We start from the raw sequence: 26,082 nt of genomic DNA on the forward strand, positions 1-26,082 counted from the left end.
TCAGAGAAGAGCTAGAATCAAGTGGGATGGAGTCTTTGGGGCTGCTCTTACGAGGCAGGAGTTGGAAGGACATTGGAAAACGACACACAAGTGTTTTAAAGAGACCAGAGCGAACGGGGCAAATGGTGTATGTAGGAGAATAGCAGAGGATATGGCTGGATACTAAAGTTGGGGCCACATTTATGGAGGACCTTGAATACCTGGAGTTGGACTTGCCATCACAAACTCACAATGCAAGTGGTTTTTGTACAGATTGAAGACTAGAAGGAAAATTAGCTGAGAGGCAAGTACAGTAATTCAGGTGTGACAGGGCAAGAACTCCATCAAGAATCTTAGAAGTTTGCTACTACTCCAACCTCTCAGCAAATTGAGGAAACTTATTATATCCAAGCTATCTGAAAAAAAAAAGCTTCAAGTCACTAATAGAGAAATTAAAATTAAATTAAAGCAGTTCTTGGTTCCACCTCACAACCATCACATTGGCAAAGATGACAAATGTTGGCAAGGACTGTAGTAAAACAGCCATAATAATGCACTGTTAGTGGACTTATGAATTGGTACTTCCATTCTGGAAAGCAATTTGGAACTCTGCCCCAAAAGGTTCTGAACTGCATACCAACCTTTTGACTCAGCAATAATCTCTGCTAGGCCTATACCCAAAGAGATCAGAGGAAAAGGATTCACACATACAAAAATATTTGGAGTAGTTCTTTTTGTAGTGGCAAAGAATTGGAAACGAAGGGGATGCCAATCAGTCGGGGAATGACTGAACAAATTATGGTACAGGAATTCAACAGTGCCATAAGAAATACTGAAGGGATGGGTTCAGAGAAATTTGGGGAGACTTACATGAACTGATGCAAAATGAACAAAGAGTGAACAGGAGTACAATTCATATAACACTGTAAAGACAGAACAATTTTGAAAGACTTAAGAATTCTGATTAATTCGATGACCAACTACGAATCCAGAGGAGTGATGATGAACCTACCACCCAAAGTAACAGATTCGAGAAGCAGAATGAGGCACACAGTTTTTGGATGTAGACAACGTGGGAATTTGTTTTGCTCGACTATAACAATAATAGTTAGCATTTATATACCACTTTACAAATATTACCTCATTTAATTCTCATACCAGTCACGGGAGGCAGGTACTATGAATATATATTTTTTAACAAGGATTTTGTTTTTCTTTCAAATTGAGGAGTGAAGAAGAGAAAATACTTGTTAACTAAACAACAACAACAAAAAAAAAACCAAACTCAAAAGCCAATTCCTTCTTTACAGTTTCAGGTGGTCATCCAGGCTCTTCTTGAATATTTTCAGGAAGCAGCAGCTCACTTTCCCACAAAGCAACCTCATTTATTGGAGACCTCTAGTTGCTAGAAAGAGCTTCCTTTGTATGATGAATTGGCAGTAGCTTTTCTATTACATCTATTTACGGGGTTCTACTTCTCCCCTCTGGAGCCTAATAAAACGAACCTGTTCTCTTTTCCAAACTGGTATTTTAAAGACCAGCAATCCTATCTTTCCCTCCCCTTTAGTCTTTTCATGGTTAGGCACAACACAATCCTTCCCCCCTCCAAGTTCTTTCAACATTTAACAAATATTCATTCATGACATGACCCAGTAGGCAAAGAATATACTTGTGAAAGAAGAATTAACAAGGCTGAATTAATGAGAAGGGAATTTTGAGGTAATAATTTCAAATAATTTTCAAGATTTGAAAATATTTAATCAATGAAAGCAGTGTCATGAAGAACATAACTCTGAGCTATTTCTGGTACTTGAGGAACACCCGCTGGCCATCCAGGGTGCTGCAAAACTGATTTTCTTTCTTTCTTTTTTTTGTCTTTTCAAACTGTGTTTAAATATACAGTTTCCACAGCAAAGATGGCCTGGTGGTAGCCAACAGGATGGAACCATTCCCTAGCCACAGAATGGGCTAAATTTTACTTTGCCCCCTACACCCTCCCCCTTCCCTCAAATAAAAGGACCTTATGATATGTTGCTTGAAATAAATCCCAAGATAGGATAGTAAAGAATGTCTATTTTAGCAGTAACAAAGGCAGGATGGACAGTTGCTGTCAGGATTCCTCGAAGTCAACAAACTGTACATGATCTGTTCAATGGGGCTATTCTGTGGCATTTCTCACTAGAAATTTCTGGGTGGAGTCCAGGAAGGACTGAGGATCACCCTGAAAGGCAGTCTGCCAGCACCTGGAAAGAGCCGAGTGTAGCTGTTAACAAAACCGAAGGCAGCAGCAGCCAACAGAGCCTGCCTCATGTCACCCACCACTCAAGAAGAGGGGAAGCAAACCTAGTGAATCTTTCACACTCATGGTCCAGGCAAAGTCCTTCAAAGACTGCATGGCTCCTGACCCACGAGAAGCTCCTCTCATTGTAAATAATCATCGATCACAGCAGAGGAAGCAGCAAAGCCTCCCCAGCTGATGGCCTCAGCTTTTACACCAGCTCTAAAAGCCAGTGGCTCCTCCAGCAATGCAGCTCCTGAGGACAAAGTTCCTCCAGTCAGATTTTCCCTGATAGGATTCTACCAGACACTTGGTACAGGAAAATATGGCCCCCACAATGGCATTAGGACACTCCTCTCTGTCCCATATCTTTAAGAACTTCTCTTGCAGTTGGTGTTTGATAGGGATACTTTGGGTCAAAACCCAAATTTGTATCAATGCCAGCAGTGAACACTCCATTGCTCCTCCCAAGACAAATGCCTTGACACAGGCCAGGGAGGCCTTGAAGGCACAGCTCTCCATGGCCTTCTCAATCATCTTCTGCTCCTCAATCTTAGCTGGGCTTCAGGAGCCACTTGTCCCCCCACCCCCCCAGGTGCTGCAGGAACAGGTTGTACTGGATCGGGGCTTCAGTGGCCACCTCTGGCACTGAGGCTGGGAGTGGGGCTTGATGCTGCCTAGGACTGGCCTGCTCGGCCAGCTGGCCTGCAAAACTCATTTTCTATAGTTCCCATATTACAAAATATGGAAGACTCAATGAAGAGGTCAGTTCTTTCCAAAAAGTCACCATGAACAGATGTGGAACAGCAAAAGGTAACAATTTAAACAACATTTTTTATTTATACAAACCACTGTATTTCCTTCCCCCAAATGTGGAGAAATGAGATTCTTCCCTCATTTATCAACAAACTTGTCCCTATAATCCATTAATGAGTAAATGATAGCAGATTACATTTGTTCACTTGTCATACTCCAGTTGGAATGGGGTTACTATTAGTATTTTTTAGACCAAAAAAAAATTAAGACTGACTAGGGGGAGAAGTTGGCAAGAACCTTTCCTCCCAATTTTCAAGGTAGCTCTCTTAATAGAGGGACTGAATGTGGTCACTGTGGGAGTCCCCTCTAGCTAAACACTACTTGGGAGTGAATGGGAAGGGGAAACCTAACAAAAGATGAAGGCCCCACCAAAACCACTTTAGAAAAGTGGTTTACTAGAATTATATTCCTAAGCATTATTATATTTCATTAACAGTTATTCTATCAAGCTTGTCTTTAAAAGACAAGAATCACAACTTTGGGACTGGAAGAAAACCTTACATTTCTTAAATTAAGCTGGATTGAAGGTCACAAGTTACCAAAGCAAAGAACAGTCTGGAGACAGCGACTGTGTAGTACCTAGAAGAAATGAATTTTGGAGCTTGCCATTTCTTAAATAAAAAAGCCAAGCGCTTACAAGGATGAAATACTTGTGAGGTTTACTACAAAACCAAAAGTAAAGGGACTACATATACAAGAAAGTCTGTTTTCAAAATTTTGTTCAGTAGGCAGGGGAAAGGAAGAGAATTTTGAGGTGAAATGCCTACTTTATATTAGACCCAACACTCCACTAACATAGTGAAGTACAAACTTCAAAACAAAGTGCTAAGTAGGGCATGGCAAATAGCGACCAACTTCCAAACTCAGCAAGAGACTACGGGAAGGAAGACTCAAGAAGAGAAGATAATCAGTTACAAACCAAAGAAGGCAGAACCTTGCTGAAAGTTACTTTCAAAGGGATGAAAGTTACATTCTTTACCCTAGACTTTTTGGACAGTCCCCCAAATCCAGAGTGGCTCCATTACTCTTTCAATGAGCTACACAGTCAATCTATCACAGGAGTTCAAACCTCTCCAATTTTTAGCTGCCTCTACAGCCCCTAAATAATAGATAGTATGAAATTTGGGTCATAAAACAGCAAGTGAAATATATGAATCTTCTATATTTTTCCTATAAAAATTTGATCAAATGGCAATTCATAACCTACCTTGTCAAAAGGTCACAATTTATGGATTATGTAAAATGAAAGTGGAAAGACCTCATTCAGAAAAACTCTGGTTTGGGGATTATTCAAGAAGTATTCTCAGGTCCTCATATATGAGCATTTTTAGCAGTGGAGGAAAAGGCCACAGAATTCTCTGTCAAACAGTACAGTGGAGGCAACAGTGTTGAACCCCAAGTTTATCATCTGACTCATTCTCTCCATTGTCAACCTCTCAGTTGTCAACCTCTTCTTCTTCATTCTGCTCCTCCTCTTCCATTCTTTCATCATCCTCATCATTATCATCTTCCCTGCTCTTGTCTTGCTCCTCAGAATCTGTTCTTTTGTCTTTATCCTTCTTTTTTTGCTCTGAAGCTTCCTTCTTACCTTTCTGTTCACGCCTATATGCTAGAAATAGAAGGAAGCCATCATAAGGCAAGGCTAAATGAACAGAACCAAATTATCTTATTCCATTTCAGAGTAGAGAGGCTACAGGACTCAAGACAGGTTCCAATGAAGATACATCCAATACTCAATACTATATTAAGTCCATCTGGTTAAATCACATGACCATCAATTTACCAAGAAGCTTAACCCGCCCAATAAAACACAGGAGTTGTTACCATCTAGTGCTTCTTTCAAAGGTGAAATGAATCGCTGAAACTCCATCTCTTCCATTGCTGATAGTACATCACCAGCATTTAGGGTCTTCCGTTTTCCTTTCATCGCAAAGTTGTTTGCACTTAGAAAAAAAAAAAGGAGAGATGAATTATCTTGGTCAACTCCCATCTCAAGACATTTAAAGACAATTAAAAGGAATGTAAAAGCAAATCTGACCACCTGACCAAACCCACTTCTAGGGAGAGTACCTGTAGCCTCAAACTTTAACCTGTACTTACAAATCACAGTTACTCAAGTCTGGTAAAGGAAAGAAAGTGTGAAAGATGCCAGGTGCAGCAATCTTAAGCCATGTGAAGCTTGAAGGGTTACACACCTCAAAGGCGATGTTGTAGGGAGCACATCACAAATGTGCTTTTCATCTTTTCAATTCCTTATTTTACTCATATAGAAATAGAAACTGAAGCCTAAAGAGCTGACCTTTGAGATCATACTAGTGGTTCTCCCCTAAAGTCTCTTCAGAGGGTCCATGATGTCAACATTATTTTCATAATTCTAACGCATTTAAATTTCTAATACAGTAAACATCGATAGCAATACTCTGCTCCTACAGAGGACTAGGGGTGGCGAAGCTCACCTCCTTTAGGAGGCAGCATGGCACAGTAGAGGGAGTACCAGAGCTGGACCAAGAGCAAGGAGAGCTGAGTTCAAGTCCTACTTCTGTTAATTGGTTGTGGGACTTTCAACAAGTCTTTTCATCACTAAGTCTACGTGACATCAACTTGAGAATGAGGAAGCTCTACTTGATTATCTCCAAGCTCAAGTCAAACTACATTTTTTAAGTGTCTCAAATGAGTAAGACTAAGCTAAGTGCTTGAGAGAGAGGCTGAGACTGGACCTATTATGATTTCACTGGGATAGGGCACTCTCAGTTCAGGAAAACGTCGACTCCTTCTCTAAACTTGTTTTAGAGAGCTGCCTAGGGCACGGGGAGAGATAAAGTGACTTGTCAGGGGTCACACTTCCAAGTTATGAGTCAGAAGCTGGACCTGAACTCAGGTCTTCCCGGTTTCTGGCTCCCTCTCCATGTATAAGCCAAGAAGCTCTTGGGGATACAAAATCCAACAGAAACCGTCCCTGCCCTCAACGAGCTTGCATTTCGGTGGTGGAAATATTACATGTGTACAGACACATAAATACCAAAAAATAACCCGATGAGGGGTAACTAGGGTTAGGGCAGAAAAAGCTTCTTGGGGGAGGCGGGAGCCTTGAGGAGAGCTGGGGATTTAGGTGAGCTACGTTCCGGGCCCCAGGGCAGGGGGGCTGCGGGGAGGAGAGGCCCGACAGCCTCGGGCAAGGAAGGGCGAGCAGCCCCGCTGGGCTCCGACAAGCGACCCGCCCGGGGCCCTCCCGTGGCCCGAGCCTCTCACCAGGAGGTGGCGTACAGCACGAACACGCTGGCAGCCCGAGAGATGGCGCTCCGGGCCTCTTTGGAGATGTTGACGCCGTCAGGGAGCTGCAAAGGGGAGGCGGCACCGGGGTTAGTGGGGTGCGCTGCGGCTCCGGCTCCGGCCCCTGCCCCGGCCCCGACCCCAGCCCGGCCCCGGCCCGACTGCGCTCACCGCCTCCTTGATGATCCTGGTGATGACGGCGTTGGGAAGGTTCAGGTCCTCTGGCCTTTCCGCCATGGCCACCTCTGCCCTCGTCTCGCCCGGGAGAGCCGCAACGACTCCGCCGCCGGCCTCCGAGACAGGGCGGCAGTTGCGCCCGGGACCTACGCCGGTCGCGTTTCTCAACCAGGGCGCCGCTACGGCGTCCGTACTTCCCGCCCCCGACCGCGTGTCCTGCCTGGGCTTCCGTTCGCACACCCGCCTCCCCGCCCCAGCGCGTTCCTCGCTCTCCGGGAGCGGCGCCGGCCTCGTGCACTCAGGCCTTGCGACTTCCCCCGATGGGTTTCCGCCAATCCAAGGCCCGCTTGGCCCGGCCTGGAAACCTGAAAGCCCCGCCCCTCCCAGTGGTTCCCCCAGGGTGCAGCGCGCGGTTGCCTAGAGACTCCTTTAATCATCTCAGTGTCGCGCAGGGGATGGGGGTGCAAGGTCCGCACTGAGGGAGCTCTTCTGACCTCAGTGCCCGGGCAGGGATCCCTCCGAGCCACGCAGCTGCGTCCTTCCTTGCGGGGCGTCCTCCGCGCCTCCCCGCCAACCTTCGCACTTGGCGGTGCTCGCCGACCCTGGCGTGTTGCTTCATCCTGACTCCCAAGTCCTGACTCTCGGTGTCTGCTTCCGTGACCTGCCTCGACCTCCCGCTCCGCGGTTCTATTCCTTCCTGTGCCCCGCCTGACCCTTACTGCCCTTGGTCTCATTCTTTCCCAGCCCCGTCCCAAACCCTCTCTCCTGTGCCCGGTCCACGCCTCGTCTTCCTCTAACACGTGCCCCGAAGTCCCCCATGCACCCTTCTCTGCTTTCATCGCCACCTCCCCAGAGCACCCCCTGTCTTCCGTGCCCTGTACTTCTTCCTCTCACTGCGACCTGTCTTCTGTCTTGTCTTGTTTCACTGTGACCGGTCCCATTTGCCTTTTTGGGACCATACCTGTAATTTAAATGGTGTAGGGAGTTCGCGGTGAGGAACTTCTCCCAGTGCAGAACTGCGATTTCTCAGCAATTTATAATCTTAGTTACCCAGAGGCCTGCAGCCCCTGTATGTTGGCATCAAGGATTTGAATCCTGGTGGTATTGACTCTTAGGCTTTCTATTTGATCACTCTCCGTCATTGCTGCCCTCCTCTTTCTCTGACCTTCCCAAGGTTCCAGAATCCTTTTGTCTTTAAGCTTGTTTGACTTCCAAATTTTGCTCCTTTCTTAGGAGAACATCAGGACTAGGCTTCTGCTTCCTTTGGCTGTAGAAATTTTCCATTGGAGTAAATTTTAGATGTTTTAAGTAATACACAATTATTGGTAGCACACGCCATTATAGATAGATGTTAACAAGTTTATGTTGTGAGGAAAAATGAAATGATATATGTGAAAGTATTTTGAAAAATAGAACATGCCATATAAATGCAAGATAAAGATATATTTTTACTCATTTCATAGGATGGTAGGATTTAGAATGGGAATGGAATTTATAGATCACCATTTGACCCCTTCATTTTACATATGAAGAAACTGACGTGGAAAGAGGAGAAATTGCTTGTCCAAGGTCACAATTAATAAATGCAGACTCCTCCTTCAGAACCAAGGCCTCTGACTCCAGATCCAGTGTTCTTTTCATTTTCCACCTTGTTTATCTGCCACCGTATCAGTATTGTATTAGTTTGGTGGCTGTTTGCAGTAGAGAGTTGACACTTCTCTTTAATTTCACTAAAGATTTCTGAACCCCTCTAATGCTTTTTTTTGAGGTGACATAGGTATTCACAATCAAATTAAGTGTAGGCTACATGTTGCCATGCAGATATTGGTATTGTGTAATATTTCCTAGCTTATTTAATTCTTGTTTCCTTAGATGGCTAATAATCTTGAGGTTGGTTTCTGTTGTAAATCTGTGATAAATATCAGATTGCCAGATGTCAGTCAATGGGATGAGACCACCTGCCCACAACTTGTTTGCCCGCATCCACAATGTTGGGCAACAGTCCGAAGGCTTCAGAGGGGCCATCCTCGAATTCTTCAACCAATTTCCAGAGCTCCCAAGAAAAGTGAAGGTGAATTGACAAGGCCTTTTCATATTTGTCCTAAGACCCACATACTTGGGATCTTTGGCCTCTTTTCTGACCAGTTTTTATTCTGGTCTGCATTTCTAGATGGACTGCCAACTCTCAAGATAGTAGACTTATCTTTACCTGATTCTTCTGTTTTGGCCGAGAGAATCACCGATTCGGTCCCATTCTTCAAGCAACCTACTTCTTTGACTGGAGACTCAAAATTTGAGTCGGATTTACAAAGCAGGTGAATCATCATGAAAACACCAGAAACCTTGTGCCTCAGAATCCCAGGTGGTTATTTTTTAGAGCCATGCTCCAGAATTTGGTATGCCATGTTAAGAAAAGAAACAATTGCCTTGTCTCAGTGGGCCTGCCATGGGAAGAAAGAGTTATCTCCCACTAATGAAATGAAGTGATGATTAGATATTGAGGCAAGGGAAAGAAATATTTCCCTTTTTGAGTTCCAAGAGAAATGCTAAATTGAAGTGTATCTGGACAATTGCTGCAAATAGATTAAGAATTTTTAGGATGTTAATTGCTTAGATTACTCTTATTGCTTCATACTTGAAACTCTTTTGTAAGCTCTGGAACACAGAGAGGTGGTTCTTGCTTTCTTATATGTACTATAGTAACTGGCACATAGTTAACTAGGTACACAATAAATACTTGAAAGTGGATCTCCTTGGAGTCAAGGTACAGGTGTTGGGCCCTTTGATATACTTTATAGTGATTATTTTTCCTGCTCAGCAGTACCTGATGGGCTTTATGAGATAGGGTAAAATTGAGGAAAGGATAAGATCATTTTCAGGCTCTCTAGGATTTGAGCTTTGGAGAAAAGAATGGAACACTGCCTCTTCTACTGTGTGAAGGTAGACATGTGGTTGGCATGCATTCACACTTTTCTCTTGGACTAAAGCTATAGTGCAGAGTTGACAGGGAACTGCTACATCAAGTCAATCCTGTCAGTTCAACTATATTATGTATGTTTTATCTATCCCTTACTTTCCGTTTCTGTGGCTGCTACTATTAGTTCAGATCCACAGGGCACCGGCTCATGCCTAGACTGTGGCGATAACTTTTTAACTGTTCTCTGCTTCTTTTTTTTTTTCTTTTTTTGCTAGGCAGTGGGGTGAAGTGACTTGCCCAGGGTCACACAGCTAGTAAGTGTCAAGTATCTGAAGCTGAATTTGAACTCAGGTTCTCCTGATTCCAGGGCCAGTGCTCTATCCATTGCGCCACCTAGCTGCCCCCATTCTCTGCCTCTTTTTTCAGTTCATCTTGTATAACTAGTTCAGGTTGATTTTCTTAAAACACTAATTAGAATGTCTTCCCTCCAACTCAAAAATTTTCACAGGTTTCTTATTGCTTACAGAATAAAGCCAAAATGAGGGTTTGTCTTTCTAGGCTCTTCACTCCCTCTCCACTTTATCTCCCACTGTTTTCCTTTAGCTAAACTAGTCTACCCATTGTTCTCTGATCACTCAATTCTGATTTTCACTTCAGTGCCTTCAGTTATATTGTTTATACTACTTGGCATGTCCTCCTAGGCCTCTCAGCTTATTTATGTCCTATCCTTTTAACAGCTACGACTCCAAATTATATTTACTTATTGCTTTAAGACTTACAAAGCCCTTTCTTTATGTCAAACCTATTAGGGAGGTATTTTAAACATTCCTATTTTATATATGAGGGAACCTGAGGCTGAGAAAGGGGAATTGCTTTGCCCAGGTCACAAATCCAGTAAATGAGCTGTGACCTGAATCCAGGTCTCTTGAGTCCAGTCTAACACTCTCTCCACCTCATTGGATCACTTTTCTAGGCCCAACGAAAGTTCTTCTGTCTCCATGAAATATAACTGGATTTTTTTCTTTTATGGTGGTCTTGCCATTTTCTCAGAACTCCTGTAGCAGCTAGGTGGCATGATGCGTAGAGTGGGTCTGGAGTCAGGAAGATTTATTTTCCTGAGTTCAAATCTGGCTTCTGACACTTACTAGTTTGTATGACCCTGAGTAAGTCGCTTAACCCTGTTTGCCTCATTTTCCTCATCTGTAACATGAGCCAGAGAAGGAAATGGCAAATTGCTCCAGTATCTTTGCCGAGAAAACTCCAAATGGGGTCATGAAGAGTCAATTATGACTGAAACGCCTGAACAACAGGTCTTGGGTAGTATCTGTTGTTTCATGACCGAAGAAAGCCCTAACATCTGAAGTATCTTTGCCAAGAAAACCCCAAATGGGTCATGAAGTGGTACATGACTGAAAATAACTGAACAACAGCTCATCATATAGCTAACACATTCTGCCTTTGACTTACAATGTACATTTCCTATCTTCCCAACTAGAATAAGTCTCTTGAGGACAGAGACTGTATCTTATACATCCTGTGCTCTACACATAGTATGTGTTCTGTACTTGTCTATTGATCATGATGCATTTCTTTGCCACTGGATTAGGAAGCAAAGATTAAAAAGGGAAACCATAAAACAGTGAAGTATTATGTAAAAGCATTGCTGCTGTAAATATGAGGAAGGGATCCTCCAAGATCTTCCCTTCACTAGCTTTTATTTTCCTCTTACTTTCTCTAATAACTTTCATGTCTCTGTTTCAGGATGGAAGGATCACATTTGTTAGGACTCAAATCTCTGAGAGGCTTCCATGGTCAGGGTTTTGCCCAGAAGTCTCGAAAACCTGTCAAAGTAAGTCACAAAGAAAAATAATCCACATATGCTGTATATGTAGTATGTCTTTCCAGCTGAGCTGCATGGCACAGAATAAAATGTATTGTCTTTATTTAACACCCTATATTCTTGGGTGGGCAGCTAGGTGGTGCCATAGTGTGTAGAGTGCCAGGCCTGGAGTCAGTAACACTCATTTTCCTGAGTTCAAATTTAGACGCTTGATAGCTGTATGACCCTGGGCAAGTCACTTAACCCTGTTTGCCTCATTTTCCTCATCTGTAACATGATCCGGAGAAAGAAATGGCAAATCGCTCCAATATCTTTGCCAAGAAAACTCCAAATGGGGTCATGAAGGGTCGATTACAACTGAAACGACTGAACAGCAGCAATATTCTTGGGTAGTATCTGTTTCATGACCAAAGAAATCCCTAACCCCTGAAGTATACAGAATCAATCTGGGGAGCTCATTGATAAGAAGACATATATGTATATATATATATATACACACATACAGACACACATGTACATATATATATACACATATGTATACACATATATAGACACACACACACGCACTCAACATAGGGGCAGATGGTGAAATGACATAGGGTGTCAGGTCCTAGGAGTGGTGGACAGGCTGCAAAGAGAACCTAGAAAAGAACATTGTATTTGCTGCCCTAATTGTTTGCCCATCTCCAAAACTGTCTCAATCCCCGCTTCTGGGGATAACTCCTGGGGAGAATGGGTAATATAATTGGTGTTCATGGAAGGAAGCAGATGTCCACAGAAGCTGACTTAGGTGTGTAAGGATGTTGAACAAAATAGTACTTGGTGTTAGACTCTGTAGGGGAGAAGTATTATTCACTTAATGGACCACTAGATTTAGACCTCAGTTTAAATCCTGGCTCCATCACTTAATTTGGTTGTTACATGTATCAAGTTATGTAACCTCACTAAGCCTCAGTTTTCTAATCTATAAAAATGATAATAATACTTTGTCTACATCATAGGTTTGTGTGAGGTTCTAAGGAGGGAAATATATATTTCACACACATATATATGTGTGTGTATATATATATATAGTGAGATTCTAATGAGTATACATTATATATATGCATATATATGTATATATATAGTGAGGTTCTAATGGGTATATATTCATTATATATATTCACACACACACACATATATATATATATATATATATATATATATATATATATATATATAACTCTGTAAACCATAGACCACTATATGAATGTCAGCTGTTATCATTGTTATTGTCAGTCTCCCTAACTGACTCCTGTTGTGCCACTTGGGTACTTATTTGGAATTGAGTACCTGGGCCTTATAAGCCCAGGGGGCAAATTAGCAGTGTTCATATCTTTTCATTTTTTGTTATAGCTCCCAGTGTTCAATTTGAATGCAACACAGCTTCCAAAATGTCCAGATGGTGGGAATTTGGTTATGGTATGGATCCCAAATGAACAAGTGAAACACAAGAAACCTGACCAGAACTATAGCACAGAGTAAGCACTGTTCCTAGCCTTGGGAGTCCTTAGATCTTATACCTGTATGAAACTCCTAGAGATTCTCTCCTTCTAGGTTTCTCTCAAGAAAGGGTTTCGAACAGAAATTAGAATTGCCCTCCCCAAGCTTTCCTTCCCTGCTTGTCAGGAGTAATCAAAGCTCTGCTTCCTTTAGGCAGATCCTTTCTTAGTCTTTTTACCTTTTACCAGTCGTACTTGCACAGAATAACAAAATATGCGAGAGTTCCACATAACAGAGAATAAAAGAGTTTATGGACCTCTATAGCTGAATCAGGAAAATAATGACTCTCATGTCTGTTGGGGCTCTCAAGCTCTGATTGAGGGATGTTAAAGGTGCTGAACAGTAAAGAAGTGACCGTATAGACCAGACTCTGTCACTTTGGTCCATGTTTCTACTTAGCAGCTTTTGCGAAGGCCTTACCATTAAATTCAGCTCACTTGGATGGCTGGTGTCAGAGAGAGAAGTCACCACCATTCTCAACCAGCGTTATGAATGAGGCCTCATCATTTTCTGACTAATCATTGTTTCTTGTATTTAAGGTATCTGGGAGTGGGTAGAGAAGTCCCTGGACAGCTTTCAATTCATGGGCCTCTTCATGCTTTAGTTTATTTAGACTGAGCCCGGATAAGAAATCATTTGTACCCTTGAAGATCAGCAAAATTATACCGTGCCAGGAGTGGATCAGCAAGAGAGCATCTCAGAAGGTTGTAAACTCTTTGTTTAGTCTCACTGATCAAAGTGTTGATGCTTTTGTTCTGTTAGTTTAGATTCTTTTCTTACCAGTTTTCTTGAGCTCCCAATTAAGGAAAGCATCCAGGAGACGTCCTCCAGTTGGAGTCACCAAATTTCTCTCCATTCAAAAAATCTTTTCCCTTATCTACTTATGTTTATCCATCTGGGGAGAAAAGCTTTCTTTGTAGATCTTTCTAGAGGAGACACCCTTAATTGGTGCCAGGGGAGATGACATAGAGTTAGCTGGCTACCGGAGTGGTGTCAGGGACCTGTTGGAAGGAAAATAGGACAAGAACAATGTTGTAGAGGAAGTGAGAAATTGTGCAAAATAAAGCAGAAATTATGCTTGGAAGGAAGGGACAAGTTAGGATTAGTATTATAAAGCTAGTGTGTTGATTGGAAGAAGTATGAACCCAAGGTGGTGATAAGAAAATGAGGGAGTTGTTTTCACTATTTGTTTCTCTTCAAGAAAAAGAAATCAACAGAAATCCCTACTGGTGGTCAGCCCTGTTCTACCCAGTTGATGCATCGATGGCTAAAGGTGCCTCCACCATCTCCAGTCACCCCATCTTCACATCTGGAATCCTTGCCTTCCTGGACCTTCACATTCCCCAAGCATTCATTAATGAGGTGAGCGTCCCTTGGAGCATAGCGTGGTTTAATGATGAACTTGGAGTCAGAAAGACTTGGGTTTGAATCCTCCTTCTGACACTTACTAGCTGTTTGACCTTAGGATCACAACGTTTCTCTGGTCTTCAAGGTTTTTCCTCTGTAAAATGGGGATAATAATTGCATCTATCTCATAGGATTATTGGCAGAATTGAATGAGAGAATGTATGTGAAACACTTGTTGAGTTCTTCTGTACCTCTTTCCCCTTCCCTCCCACTCCTCCTTACCTTCCTCTTCCTCCCCCAATCCCTCTTCCTTCTTTTCTCCCCCTCCTCCTTCCTCTTCTCTGTGAAGACCAAAAGATGAACCTGCTTTTTTCTGAGTCAAGAAGGATAAGTGCAATGCATGTCCTCTCCTAATCTGTTTCTACTTTTGCCTTAGGTTTTCAACTGGGCACAGATGGGCAGTTGTATCTCTCGATAAGTATCTCTAGATGGTTTTGCAGACAGAGCGTTGGTTTGTGCAGACCCCTTTCATGGTCTAGATAGGGAAATTTCACTGACTCTTTAGCCATTTTAACCCCTCATTCATATTCTTTTAGAATAGAACTACTGTTTACTCTTTATTTGTCCTTCTTCTCCTCAGCTCTTTGTCTGATGAAGAGAAAACAATTTCAAAGATGGACCAACTGGACGGAATAAGTGAAGAGAACCTTTTTCATGAAGGGCATGGATTTATGTTGTCTAAGACAAAGATGATTCTGGCCGTGCACAGAATAAACCTTCAGGTAAGAGCAAGGACAGTCTGAGGGGAAGATGTTCTTTCACTCAGCAGGCTCTAAGGATGAGTACTGTAGTCCACAGCACTGGCAACCTTGTTGTCAGACCTGGTCTTGGGAAGCAGCTACCCAGGGGAGCGTTAGCAGAGTAGGAGGGCTGTGTGCTCTTTAAACAGGCTACAAGTCTTTATTGATGACCTGCAGTCATTGAGTCCCTGTGAGATATCTGTCTTTAAGAAGCTTAGAATCCAGTTTTGTAGACAAAACATGTACATAAAATGTCTTGGAAGTTTAGAAGTTATGCTCATGGTCGCATATTGTGTGCCTTGTGTATAGCATGAGAGCAGATAGCAGTTTTTCTTGTCATTGTAGCATAGAAAATCTGTGGTGTTGGAGCTGTCCTGTTCTCTGACATTAGAATTTTAATGGAATTTTACTTTTTTTGCCTTTCAGGTGTTCATCGTTATACAGTTTCCTGCCTTTGTTAGAGCATTTAGCATTTACTACTACTAAAGATTTAGATGTTTTTGAGCTCAAAGAGATTTTATAGATTATGCATCACAAATTCTTCATTTACAGAGGATGAAACTAAAGCCCCCAGGGAAGTTATCTGGCTGGAGTCACATAGCTACTTAGTGGCTTAGCTTAGACTAGAACCCCAACTCCCAGCCCAGCTCTTTCTGTTATGCCATGCTGACTGTAGCAAAGGGCAGCTTACTCTTGAGACTGGGGTGCTACTTAAGTTCTGTTCCTCATGGTAGTGAGTGGGACTTGGTCTCTTTGGAGTAGCCTAGTTACTGATAACAGGGAGTGAGTCTTGAACACTTGTTTAGCCAGGGTCATGGAGAAAACCCAAGGTTGGAGTTGGCCCTCACCTAAGCTGCTATAATTTAGGCTATGCATTTTCAGTCCAAGGCACCAATAGTAACTAAAGGACTTCTGTAAGGGGGAAGGAGGGGATGACTGTAAGGTCAGTAATAGATCTGGGATAAGAAAAGGGCACAACTAGCACTCTTTTCCCCGGAAAGTTTAACTTCTCCATGGTGGAATGATATAGAAGAAGAAGGAAAAAAAATTCTGGGTGGTAGAGAGTCTTGAAAAAAGCAGCTAAAAAGGTTTTCTCCTTTGATTGTATTCCTTCACAACAGGGACAGTGTCTTCTATTTCTTCTGCATACTTTCTGCCACTCTTCCATAATAACACCTGCTAGTACAGTGTACTGCACGATTCTTCTCCAAGGTCTCATCCTGGTGAAGAGGTGACTCTGGGTTCTGGAAGGTTGTGTCAGTGCCAGTTAAACTCTGACAGGCACTACCAGATGGGAAAGGTTTTGGGTTTGGGCTCTATGACAGGTTGGATGTCCTTTTTTTTTTTTTTTTTTGAGAGGCAATTGGGGTCAAGTGACTGGCCCAGGGTTACACAGCTAGTGAGTTTCATGTGTCTGAGGCCAAATTTGAACTCAGGCCTTCCTGCTCCAGGGCCAGTACTCTATCCATTGTGCCACCTAGCTATCTCTGGATGTCTTTTTTTTCTGAGGACCAATCTAGTTGGTTCCTGTGAAGTTTGGAGAGGCTTACTCATCATCAGATTGGACACTGTCCTAAAACTTGTTTCCTAAGGCACGGCAGGATTAAATTCTGTGTTTGTACAGAGACAGAATCACAGATCTTTCAGGTATTGAAATATGGACATAGTGAGATATGGGTTCAATTTGAATGAGGAAAAGAGCTCATTCAAATCGGAGCTATTCTTATGTTTCTTCAGAGTCCAGTGTTGAGATATCCAGCAAATATGAGAGAATTACATTCCAGAGTGGCCAAAGCAACTCCTAAGCTGAAGAGAAAAGGTACAGCTAGATGGGCTGTCTTCACATGCAGAGATGGGTCACTTAGGCCCCCCAGAATTGTCCAGAGTCACTTCCCATACATTGTCCTGGTCCACCATCCTGTAGGGTGTGTGAAGGGTAGGGAGCTGGGAGGAGGGTAATAGTCTTAGATGAATAGTCATGCATAGTTTTGAATAGGACTTCCCCCTACCCTCCATTAGGCTGCCATCTTGATTATGTTCTGAACTGACAGAAGGAAGGCCCAGCTGTTAACAAGGAGCAAAATGGGAGCTTAGGGATGAAATGTAAGCTGACAGAAGAAGAGTAGTTTGGCTTTTTGCTTACTAGGTCTCAAGAAGCCGGTGCAGAAAATTGACAAAGCTGACAGAAAGCCAAACTTTTCAAAGAGTGAGATCCAACAAACCTCAGAGATGGTGAGTGACTGTGAAGGTGCCCTAGGAATAAAGATGGTTCCTAGGTGCCTCCACCAAGCTTCTGTATAATGGGGGAAAGTTTGGCCCTGTCCTTATTCCAGACTGCCAGAGTATCAAGTGAAGGTGGATATTCTAAAGTACCCAGGATATTTAATCATGGAATGGACACAAGATGGTAAGATGCCCCACAGTCTCCTGTTGTCTTATCTTAGGTGCTGAGTTTATTTGAGAAGTCATTTTAGTATCCACGAGTCTTTCAGGTTTCTTTTCTCTCTCATTTTCATATCACACACAGACACACAGTCACACACATGTGAGCTTTTGTGCTTATCTACCCATTAAATCATATGGATTTCAGGAGCTCAAAGAGAAATCAAAGAGCAGCAAGCTTTTGGAGTTAAATCAAGTTTCCATCAGTAACCTCCTGCATCAAGAAGACAGTAAGTGGCTGGTTGGGGTGAGACTGTGTAAATGGCAGAGGTTGGGGAAAGCTGAGCCCAAGGGGACCAGAATGGGGCCTTCATCTTCCAGGTGGAACTTCCCTGGACCCTCTGCCCGGCCTTTCCTTTCCTGCCCCTCTGCTGCTTATGGGGATTTAGGAAAAGACAAAAAACACCAGTGGAGAATTGATCTTTCTTTCAGGTATTGTCTCAGCCAAGGAAGACCAGACACAACAGTGGGAGCTTGAAGCTCAGGAAGTGAAACCAGAGGAAACCTCTAAGGCTCCCTTGGCTGTCAATGGAAAGAATTTGAAAGAGGAACTTTCAGAGCCCGTACAGATTCTTCAGGCTTCTGTTGAGCAGGAGGAGCAGCCACCCACCCCACCATCTAGCCTAGAGTGAGAATAGGATATTGAAGATGTCAGTCATACTTGTCAGCTCCATCCAGGCCGATAGCCAGTCCCCTCAGGATAAGATTGACTCCTCCACTTTCCTGTGGGGAAAATAGTTAGTTTCTCTTTTCTCTGGAGCCCTTATGCATGCCTGTGTGTGACTACTTACCTTCTTTCCCTTCCACTTGTTTCTGGTAGGTGTCAGGGTGTTAAGAAAAGGGCAGGGGTTGAGAATAGGTTCCTCTAAGCCTAGGAAAGTTGTGTTAATGAAATATGGATTGTTATTCTTGAGTGGTTCTGACTTAATAATTAAAATAGTCATTTTTGGGTTAGAAGATTCATGTATCTGTTCTGGTGGTAGGGTGGTTCATCCTGGGAGTGGGAGAGGAATACGGACACAAGTGAAATGTTTCCTGTAGAAATACCATTTTATGTCTTTTTTTTCTCTTTCACATAAACCCTTTGGAGTTCTGTTTTCCTTGTTGAAGGTTTAGAATGTTTTATAGGTGGGGGCACAGCACAGAGTGGGGATGCGATTTGTGAGCTTGTCCACCAGGGTAACTTTCCCACTAATCCTCTGGATATACACCCTAGTGGGAGTGGGATCATTATCAAATAATATTAAGGGCCCCTATTTCTTGACACTAGACTAAGCATAATATAGCAGAAAGAGCACTGAACTAAACATGTCTGAGCCTCAGTTTCCTATTCTGTAAAATGGGGTAATAACACAGGTAGTACCTACTTCACAGGATTATTGTGAGGCCCAGATGAGATAGTATACATAAAACACTCTGCAGGCTTCAAAAGGGCAATTATTATTAAAAATGCTATTAGTGATAATGATTGAAAGAACTCTAGTTTCTGGGGTGCTTGAACTTACAGGAAAATATATTGAGTTTCAAATCGAGTCTATATAGGATTTTAGATTTGGGGGAAAATGTTAGACACTCTACTATAACATTTAGGATGAATTTTGTTTCAAAGCTGGGGAGTGGAGAAGATGCGCTTCCCTGTATTCTTCTCCCAAAGCATGAAGTCAGAGTTTGAAAGATCATCTAGGTTCCCTGATCCTTGGCCCCTTGTCTTAGAGATGATCTATCAGTCCCAGAGAGGTTGGTGGCACAGCTGGGGACTCTGAGATCCTAGTGTCATTGATGGAGAGCTTCGAGACTCCACTTTCTTGTTTTACAGATGAGGAGACTGAGCCTCCGAGAAGTGGCTTGTCTGGAGTCACCCAGGTAGTAAGTGACAGAGCCAGTAATTGAACTCGTGTCCTGCTCTCCAGGTTCAGTGTTCTTTCTGCTGTACCACAGACCCAGGTCCACTTGCCCCTATGCCAAAGGTATTTCTACTGAATGATGTCATTTCACAGTTAGCCATGGCAAATGTTTTCATCTCAGCTTGGCATCCCTCCAGCTGGGATGCTCTTCTTATCCCATCTCTACTTGTGAGTGGCCTTTTTGTGCCATTAATTGGTATATGTCCCAATTGGAATGACAATTCACCGGCCTAAAATAAACAGAAATAGGAAGGTACATCTATCGCTTCTCTTCTCTCTACCTGCCCTTGTCACTATATTCCAGATCCATACCAAAAGGATTTCATCATTTATGCCACTTTTCAACAATATTAATCAACTACATTTAATTCATGGATCCAGAAAATGAAGTTTTATGTGGGCAGTTTTCCTGATATACTCTCAAGGCTACCTCTCTGATATTGGAATTTAGGTGATTTTTTTATATTAATTTATTCTGATTTATCAATAATCACTTCCATATGCTTTTGAGTTTAAAATTTTTCTCCCCCTTCCTTCCCACCACCCTCCCCAAGACGCCGCACAATCTGATATAGGCTGTACATTTACATTCATATGAAACATATTTTCACATTAGTGATGTTGTAAGTAAAAATTAAAACCAATAGGAGGAACCATCAGAAAGAGGAAACAAAACTCAACAGAAGAGGAAAAAAAATAGCAATTCAACTGTCATAGTTCTTTCTTTGGATGTGGATAGCATTTTCCATCACAAGGCCTCTGGAGATGTCTTAGATCCTTGTATTGCTGGGAAGGGTTAAGTTTATCAATATTTAGTCATCACACAACGTGGCTGTTATTGTGTACAACGTTCTCCTGGTTCTGTTCACTTCATTCAGCTTCAGACCATGCAAGTCTTTCCAGGTTTTTCTGAAGTCAGCCTGTTCATCATTTCTTATAGCACAATAGTATTCCATCACATTCGTACACCACAACTTGCTCAGCCATTCCCCAGTTGATGGGCATCCTCTCAATTTCCAGTTCTTTGCCACCACAAAAAGTGCTGCTATGAATATTTTTGTACATGTGGGTCCTTTTCCCATTTGTATGATCTCTTTGGGATATAGCCCTAAAAGTGCTATTGCTGGGTATGCACATTTTTATAGCCCTCTGGGCATAGGAACTTAGGTGATTTAAGAGGAATAGAGGAGGACAGATGGAGAAGAGTTTACCGAAGGCCTCAGCATACCCATCCCCCAACCTTCTGGGTGGGGAATATGCCCCCAGTGTTCTGAGAGGAGGGACATGGTAACTGTCACCAACTGCCTTTTCCTCACCACAAAGAGTTAAGAACCATCAAGACAAGTAGGCTGTCTTAGGACCAGGGAAATGAGGCCTTAAAGGCCAGGATTATAAGAAGTCTGTCAGATGCTTTCAGCTTTCTCTAAGTACTCAAGTAGCCAAGAAGCTTAGATGACTGAGTATGGTTGGGAATTGTCCTAGTCACTATATTCCTGAGCTCTAGTCCCCAATATGACTGTTGCTGTTCTAGGATATTTGCCACGAATGGATTACTTTGAACTCTAGTTTGCTGACCTTGTTTTGCAATACTGATGGGCTGGCATCTAACTGGTCCTACATATAGATGAGGTGTGATTGGGAGTGTTGACATTCTTCACTTCGTCTTTAGTTTTGAGGTAGCATTAATGTCTGAAGTGGGGTTTGATCAGTGGGGGTCCTGTGGTAAGGGCATCTGTACTTAATTTGTTTCTCTTGGAGGTTGCCTTTGTCCTTAGTGGAAAAAACTCTGTATTTAAGAGATCAGATGATGTGGTTAAATGATTCTGAAGTTGTTTCAGCCCAGCCTGTACTAAAATGATTTATGACTTTGTGATGGAACTAATTGGGGTATTTGGGGCTCTACGAAGTCAGAAACAATCTGGGGAAGAATCTACGTGAAGTTTTCACTTCCAGGCACCAGACCTTGTTTAGTTCATTTTCAGGGGAAGGACACACAGGTCTCAGAAAGCCCTGAGGAATCAACCCTTCAGTCTTGGTAAGGTAAGGGGAAAAGTTGTAAAGATTTTGTGGATGGTCCCAATGAACATGGTCCTACATCAGTAGCTTTTTTGGGGGAGGCGGGGCGGCAGGTAGACCAACAGTTGGTCAAGCTGATCAGTGACCACTAGGTGGTGATCCTGCACTACCAGAAGGAAGTTTCTGTTTCATAGAGGCCGCCTCAAGGGAAAGGTCTCTAGTTACTTCTAGGACCTTAACTCTAGAATTAGAATCCTGTAACTAGAAGGGACTTTAGCTATCATCTAATTACCTGTTCATTCATTTGTTCAACATGTTTATTCAATAAATATTTAATTCCTGCTCAGCTTTGTGGGGAATATAAAAATATAAACATTTTAGTCCCTGCCCTATACTAGCTAAAATAATAAAAGGCTCTATTTGGCAAATGTCACAGCCAAAGTGCTGTGGGAGTTAAGGTGTAAGTGAGATCATTGGAATGATAGGAAATACTTCATGGAAGAGGTGGGATTAAAGCTGGGTGGTTCAGATTATAATGAGTGAGACTGGGGGTAGAGAGGACATCATTTGGAAGGAATAGCATGAGCATGGAGGCAGGAAAGTATAAGATCTTTGAGGGCAGGGAATACTTTATTTTTGTATCTCTAGAACCTATCTCTAGAGTATCTTGCATGTAACTAATGCTTAATGAAAGTTTGTTGAATTGGCTTGAATCAGAGAATGGTAAATAATCGCTTTGCTAGAGTTCAGTGTTCTGATAGGGAATAATGCAGGAAAGGAAGATTGGGGCCATATTATTTGGGACCTTTAATTTCTGGCTAACGAATTTGGAATTTACTGGAAGACAGTAGGGAACCACTAAAAGTTTTTGAATGGTGGTGGCGGTGAAATAGTGGGAGTGACATGCAAGCAATACTTGAACATTAATCAAGTGGAGGTGTGAAGGATGGATTGGAGCAGAGTGAGACTTCATTTAGCCATCAGTGATATTTAGGAGGCATTTAAAAATCTAAGCATGTGTTAGTAAGAACTTTCATTAGAATGATAGTAGTGGAGCTAGGAGGGTAGGGTCATCTATGAGACACATTTACAGGAGGATGAATCCAGAGGACCTCTCATGATGAAAGGACAGGACTAGAATAAGTAAGTAGAATAAGGCAGAGATCACGGGCTTTGAGCTGGGCTTATGGAGGGAGATGATCAGAAATAACTCAGGAAGAGGAAGCAGCTTTGAGGGGATAATTTAGGTTTGACATGTTGAGTTTGAGATGTTAGTGGAACAATTAGGTGGAAAAGTCTAGCAAGTAGTTGTAAATTTGGGACTGGAGCTCAGGAGTAAAGTCAGGTCTGGGAATATAGATTTGAGACTAAGATAAATAATCATTGGATTTGCTAATTAGGAGATCACTGGTGAAGAGGTGAAAATCAGATTTTAAGGAGTTAAAAATAAGGGGTGAGAAAATGAGAGTGGGGAGGTGTAAGATCATTCTTCTTCCAAATACAGCTGCACTAAAGCATTCAAAATCTCCAGAAGCATAGAATAAAATTTCCTGCATGAACTATTGTTAGTCTGGGATGCTGTGGTCTCTCCCCCTGTACCACCTCTGTTTTCTCCTAATACCGTTTCTGTTGTTAAAGACTCGAAGTGGCCACCATCTGCATAGGAAGCTAATACAGAGTCATGCTTGCCCTCTTACATCTGATATTCAAGTTTGTTGTCTAACAAAGTTGAGAGAAATACAGCTAAGCAGCCCAACCCCTCTGATTCAGTACTTTGAGTTTATAGCAAGCATTCCCATATTATTGTTTTTCAGTAAGTGGAATCCACATTCTCACAGCAAAGAGCAAATGCTAAATTGTTAATAGCTTCCCTAGAATTTGGTTCTTACAATTATCTCAAAACAAAGTATTACAGTTTGTACTAATAAGCACAGATCTCTTAAGTGTTCTTTAGTTGCCTACTTCTCATCTTGGATGTGATACTATTTAAGGTAGAAAAACTTTTCCATTGTCAAACTTAGGTTAGAGACGAGGTAAATAACATACGCACTTAACCCCCAGGAGAAAGATTACTTGGCCTTTTAAGAGAGGGATACCCGAGTACTTCAATGGATCTTTCACCAGTGCAGATTGTATTCTATTCATGCCTTTTCATCTTGTATCATTTTTGTTCATGCCTTTCCATAAATGTTCCATAGAGGAACACCAATCTGATGTTTTCCTCTAGGTCTTTTAATATTTTGTGAATAGCAGTACAACAATACAGCTACCCATATATTATTCCTTATTCACATGACACCCAATCCCTTTTCTGTCTTCCATGTCCTTGATGTTATCTTTTATGCCACTCTACTTCTTATATGCAAATAATAGTTGGTAATACACTGAATCCTACTTACATTATGTGTCTTTCCATGGCCCTTTAGGACACAGGCAATTTTGATTCCTCTGAGAGAGTGATATTGCATGATTTGCATCTATATCGCATCAGGGGAAGGATATTGGTGTTTAAAAGGTGGGCTTTTGCAGTAAAGAGCAGCTTCAGATCATCGAAAGCACTTCGTAATTTCCCAAATGCAGTCTAGCCTTTTCTCTTCTTCCTATTCAGTTCTGACTTATCGTCCATTTGCGGTACCTGGACTAAGTCACTGGGCTACCTATTTAATTGTTCAGCATAACCTGGGTAATACACATTCTTCATAGTTTTTCCTTTGTTAATTACTAGGCACATCTCTTTTGATGAGGTCATGCCATTTAAGGCCTGATAAAGGAACTGGGAATAGCCTGAAGAAGAGAAGACTTAGCGGGGGACATGTTGATTGCCTTCAGGTATTTGAAGTATGTGGAAAAGGAATTAGATTTATTCTGTTTATGCTAAAGGGCAGAACTTAGAATAATGGGTAGAAGTTGCAGTGAGGAAGACTGAGGCTAATAGAATTATCCAGTAGTATAATTAGCTATCTCAGAAGGTGAGTTCCCTTCCACAGAAATTCTTCAAACAAAGGCTGGTTAATCATTTGTTGGGCAAGTTGTAGAGAAGATTCCTGTTCAGGTTTGGGTTGACCTAAATGGCTTCTGAGAGCTCTGATGATCCTCTCCATGCAATCAGATCAATGTCATCCATAAGCTGGAGCATCCAGAGCACCTTACCATCAGTGGGGAATCACACTTCCATTTGGACTTTGAATAAGATACAGTGACGCCCTCCATGATACTGGCAAATGCCTTTGGCAAACATGTCCTCTTTTTTTATACCTTGTTTGGTATGGGTACTCAGAGGGTAGATTATCTTTATGGTTGTATCTATTAAGTCATTTTGTAGAATAGGAGAGATTATTGATTGGAAACAAGCTTTTTAAGGCTTTTGTTTTTGTTCTGAGTCATGCCTTTTTGCAGCCAACAAACAGTAGACAAAATGGGATCTCCTCTTCTCTTTGTATCTCATTTTATGATTGTGAAGATAAAGTCTGCTGTAGAAGATCATTTCTGCCTTCCCTTTCTCTGCACTGCTTACCTTTTCACCACGACCACTCTCATTGAGGATTTCAGAGAAATGAGAAAAGAAGGCATAGGAGCTGGTAGTTGATGTGTTCTTGATCACCTTTTTTTGGGGCGGGGGTGAGGGCATTAATACTAGCTTTTCTAAGTATTTTGGAATCTATAATGCTTTGAAAATTGATCCTCAAAAGCCCTTAAAATTGTGTCACCTTTTAGAATGAAATTCTTTAATAGTTAATTGGCCAGGTTCATCTGTGCAGTCCAACTTTCTTATGTAGTATGTGTGTGTATGTATTCCTGTATATGTATATGTGTATGTATATGTATATAACATGTCCTTCCCACACAAAAACTCCACTATGATGTTTCCCCATAGTATGGAGTTGACTTAGGGTTCTCAAAATACATCCAATATAGTATATACTTTGGCATGTTCTTCCAAGCTGAGAAAGGTAAGTATGGTTCCAATAGTAGATTATAACTGGACTGAGGATGAGACTAAGTATGGCTAAGCTTATTGCCAAAAGGTTGGCTCCCAGGTGATAAAGTTTTTGGTTATTGTGACCCAGAAAAGACATAAAACATATAACAGAGCCTTTAGAACAGCACAGCTCCCTTCTGCTTTGGTAGTGATGGTGACAGAAGGACAGAAGCAGAAGAGAGAGCAGAGGGTTCTGAGTATCACAGTTTTTCGACCATCTACAAACTTATTTAGCCAATGGTACAATAAATATGAGGTCTTTGTTCAGTAACCAGAAACTTCTGGCGGAACTGACATTTGGCATATAGATGACACCAGAAGATAGAAAGTGTAGGATAGCCCCACACAAAGTTTGCAGTGATATCAAACATTGCTGCAGTTCCCCAAAGTATTCTAAAAATACACATATTTTCTTTGCTGGCTCTTAATCATGGGGTTATAGAATGTTAGAGCTGGAAGGTGACCGTTAAGAGAAACTGAGGCCCAGAGATAGGAAGTGACTTGCCCAAGGTCTCCTTTGGTAGAGATGGTTTGGTCTTTGATATTTCTGAGCAAAATCTCCAGTTTGAAAGCCTGTATTTCTACTTTGTTTCCTTCCCAGACCCTGCATGCTGATTTAGGTCAAGTCTTCTTGACGCTGTTTGGCATATTAAAGTTTCTCAGGCCCATGTGGCTGATCTTTGCAGCAAGGAATAAATGCTTCAGTGAGGAATTATTGACCTAGCGACACCTATGTTCCATAAACCATTAAGATGAAATGAAAATATCTTATTAA

The 26,082-nt window shown here is 42.0% G+C and overlaps 2 protein-coding genes and 1 pseudogene across 4 annotated transcripts; 1 reads left to right on the forward strand and 2 right to left on the reverse strand.

The window, feature by feature from the left end:
• Positions 1–2,004: 2,004 nt before the first annotated feature.
• On the reverse strand, positions 2,005–2,975 carry LOC114048621 (annotated as a pseudogene).
• A 96-nt stretch (positions 2,976–3,071) lies between these two features.
• POLE3 (DNA polymerase epsilon 3, accessory subunit) lies at positions 3,072–6,682 on the reverse strand. The gene is made up of 4 exons (XM_027869261.1): positions 6,515–6,682; positions 6,323–6,408; positions 4,898–5,016; positions 3,072–4,682 (listed from the first exon to the last, which is right to left on the reverse strand). Exons 1-4 carry the CDS (start codon positions 6,578–6,580, stop codon positions 4,510–4,512), a joined length of 444 nt encoding a protein of 147 aa, XP_027725062.1. The 5' UTR covers positions 6,581–6,682; the 3' UTR covers positions 3,072–4,509.
• Positions 6,683–7,162: 480 nt separating this feature from the next.
• On the forward strand, positions 7,163–18,352 carry CUNH9orf43 (chromosome unknown C9orf43 homolog). 3 transcript variants are annotated; one of them, XM_027869600.1, is made up of 12 exons: positions 7,163–7,204; positions 8,393–8,591; positions 8,691–8,835; positions 11,199–11,286; positions 12,673–12,797; positions 13,424–13,523; positions 14,021–14,181; positions 14,807–14,948; positions 16,704–16,785; positions 17,113–17,198; positions 17,557–17,638; positions 17,841–18,352. In XM_027869600.1, the coding sequence occupies exons 2-12, from the start codon at positions 8,393–8,395 to the stop codon at positions 18,038–18,040; spliced, it is 1,410 nt and encodes a 469-aa protein (XP_027725401.1). In that variant the 5' UTR covers positions 7,163–7,204; the 3' UTR covers positions 18,041–18,352. The 3 variants fall into 3 exon arrangements, with proteins under 3 accessions (XP_027725401.1, XP_027725403.1, XP_027725402.1); XM_027869602.1 differs by lacking the exon at positions 17,841–18,352 and adding an exon at positions 17,300–17,373 and having other exon boundaries at positions 17,494–17,582; XM_027869601.1 differs by lacking the exons at positions 17,557–17,638; positions 17,841–18,352 and adding an exon at positions 17,300–17,545.
• Positions 18,353–26,082: the final 7,730 nt, after the last annotated feature.

This window comes from Vombatus ursinus, unplaced genomic scaffold (assembly GCF_900497805.2).
Source record: "Vombatus ursinus unplaced genomic scaffold, bare-nosed wombat genome assembly UNPS02014793.1, whole genome shotgun sequence".
Taxonomy (NCBI): domain Eukaryota; kingdom Metazoa; phylum Chordata; class Mammalia; order Diprotodontia; family Vombatidae; genus Vombatus; species Vombatus ursinus.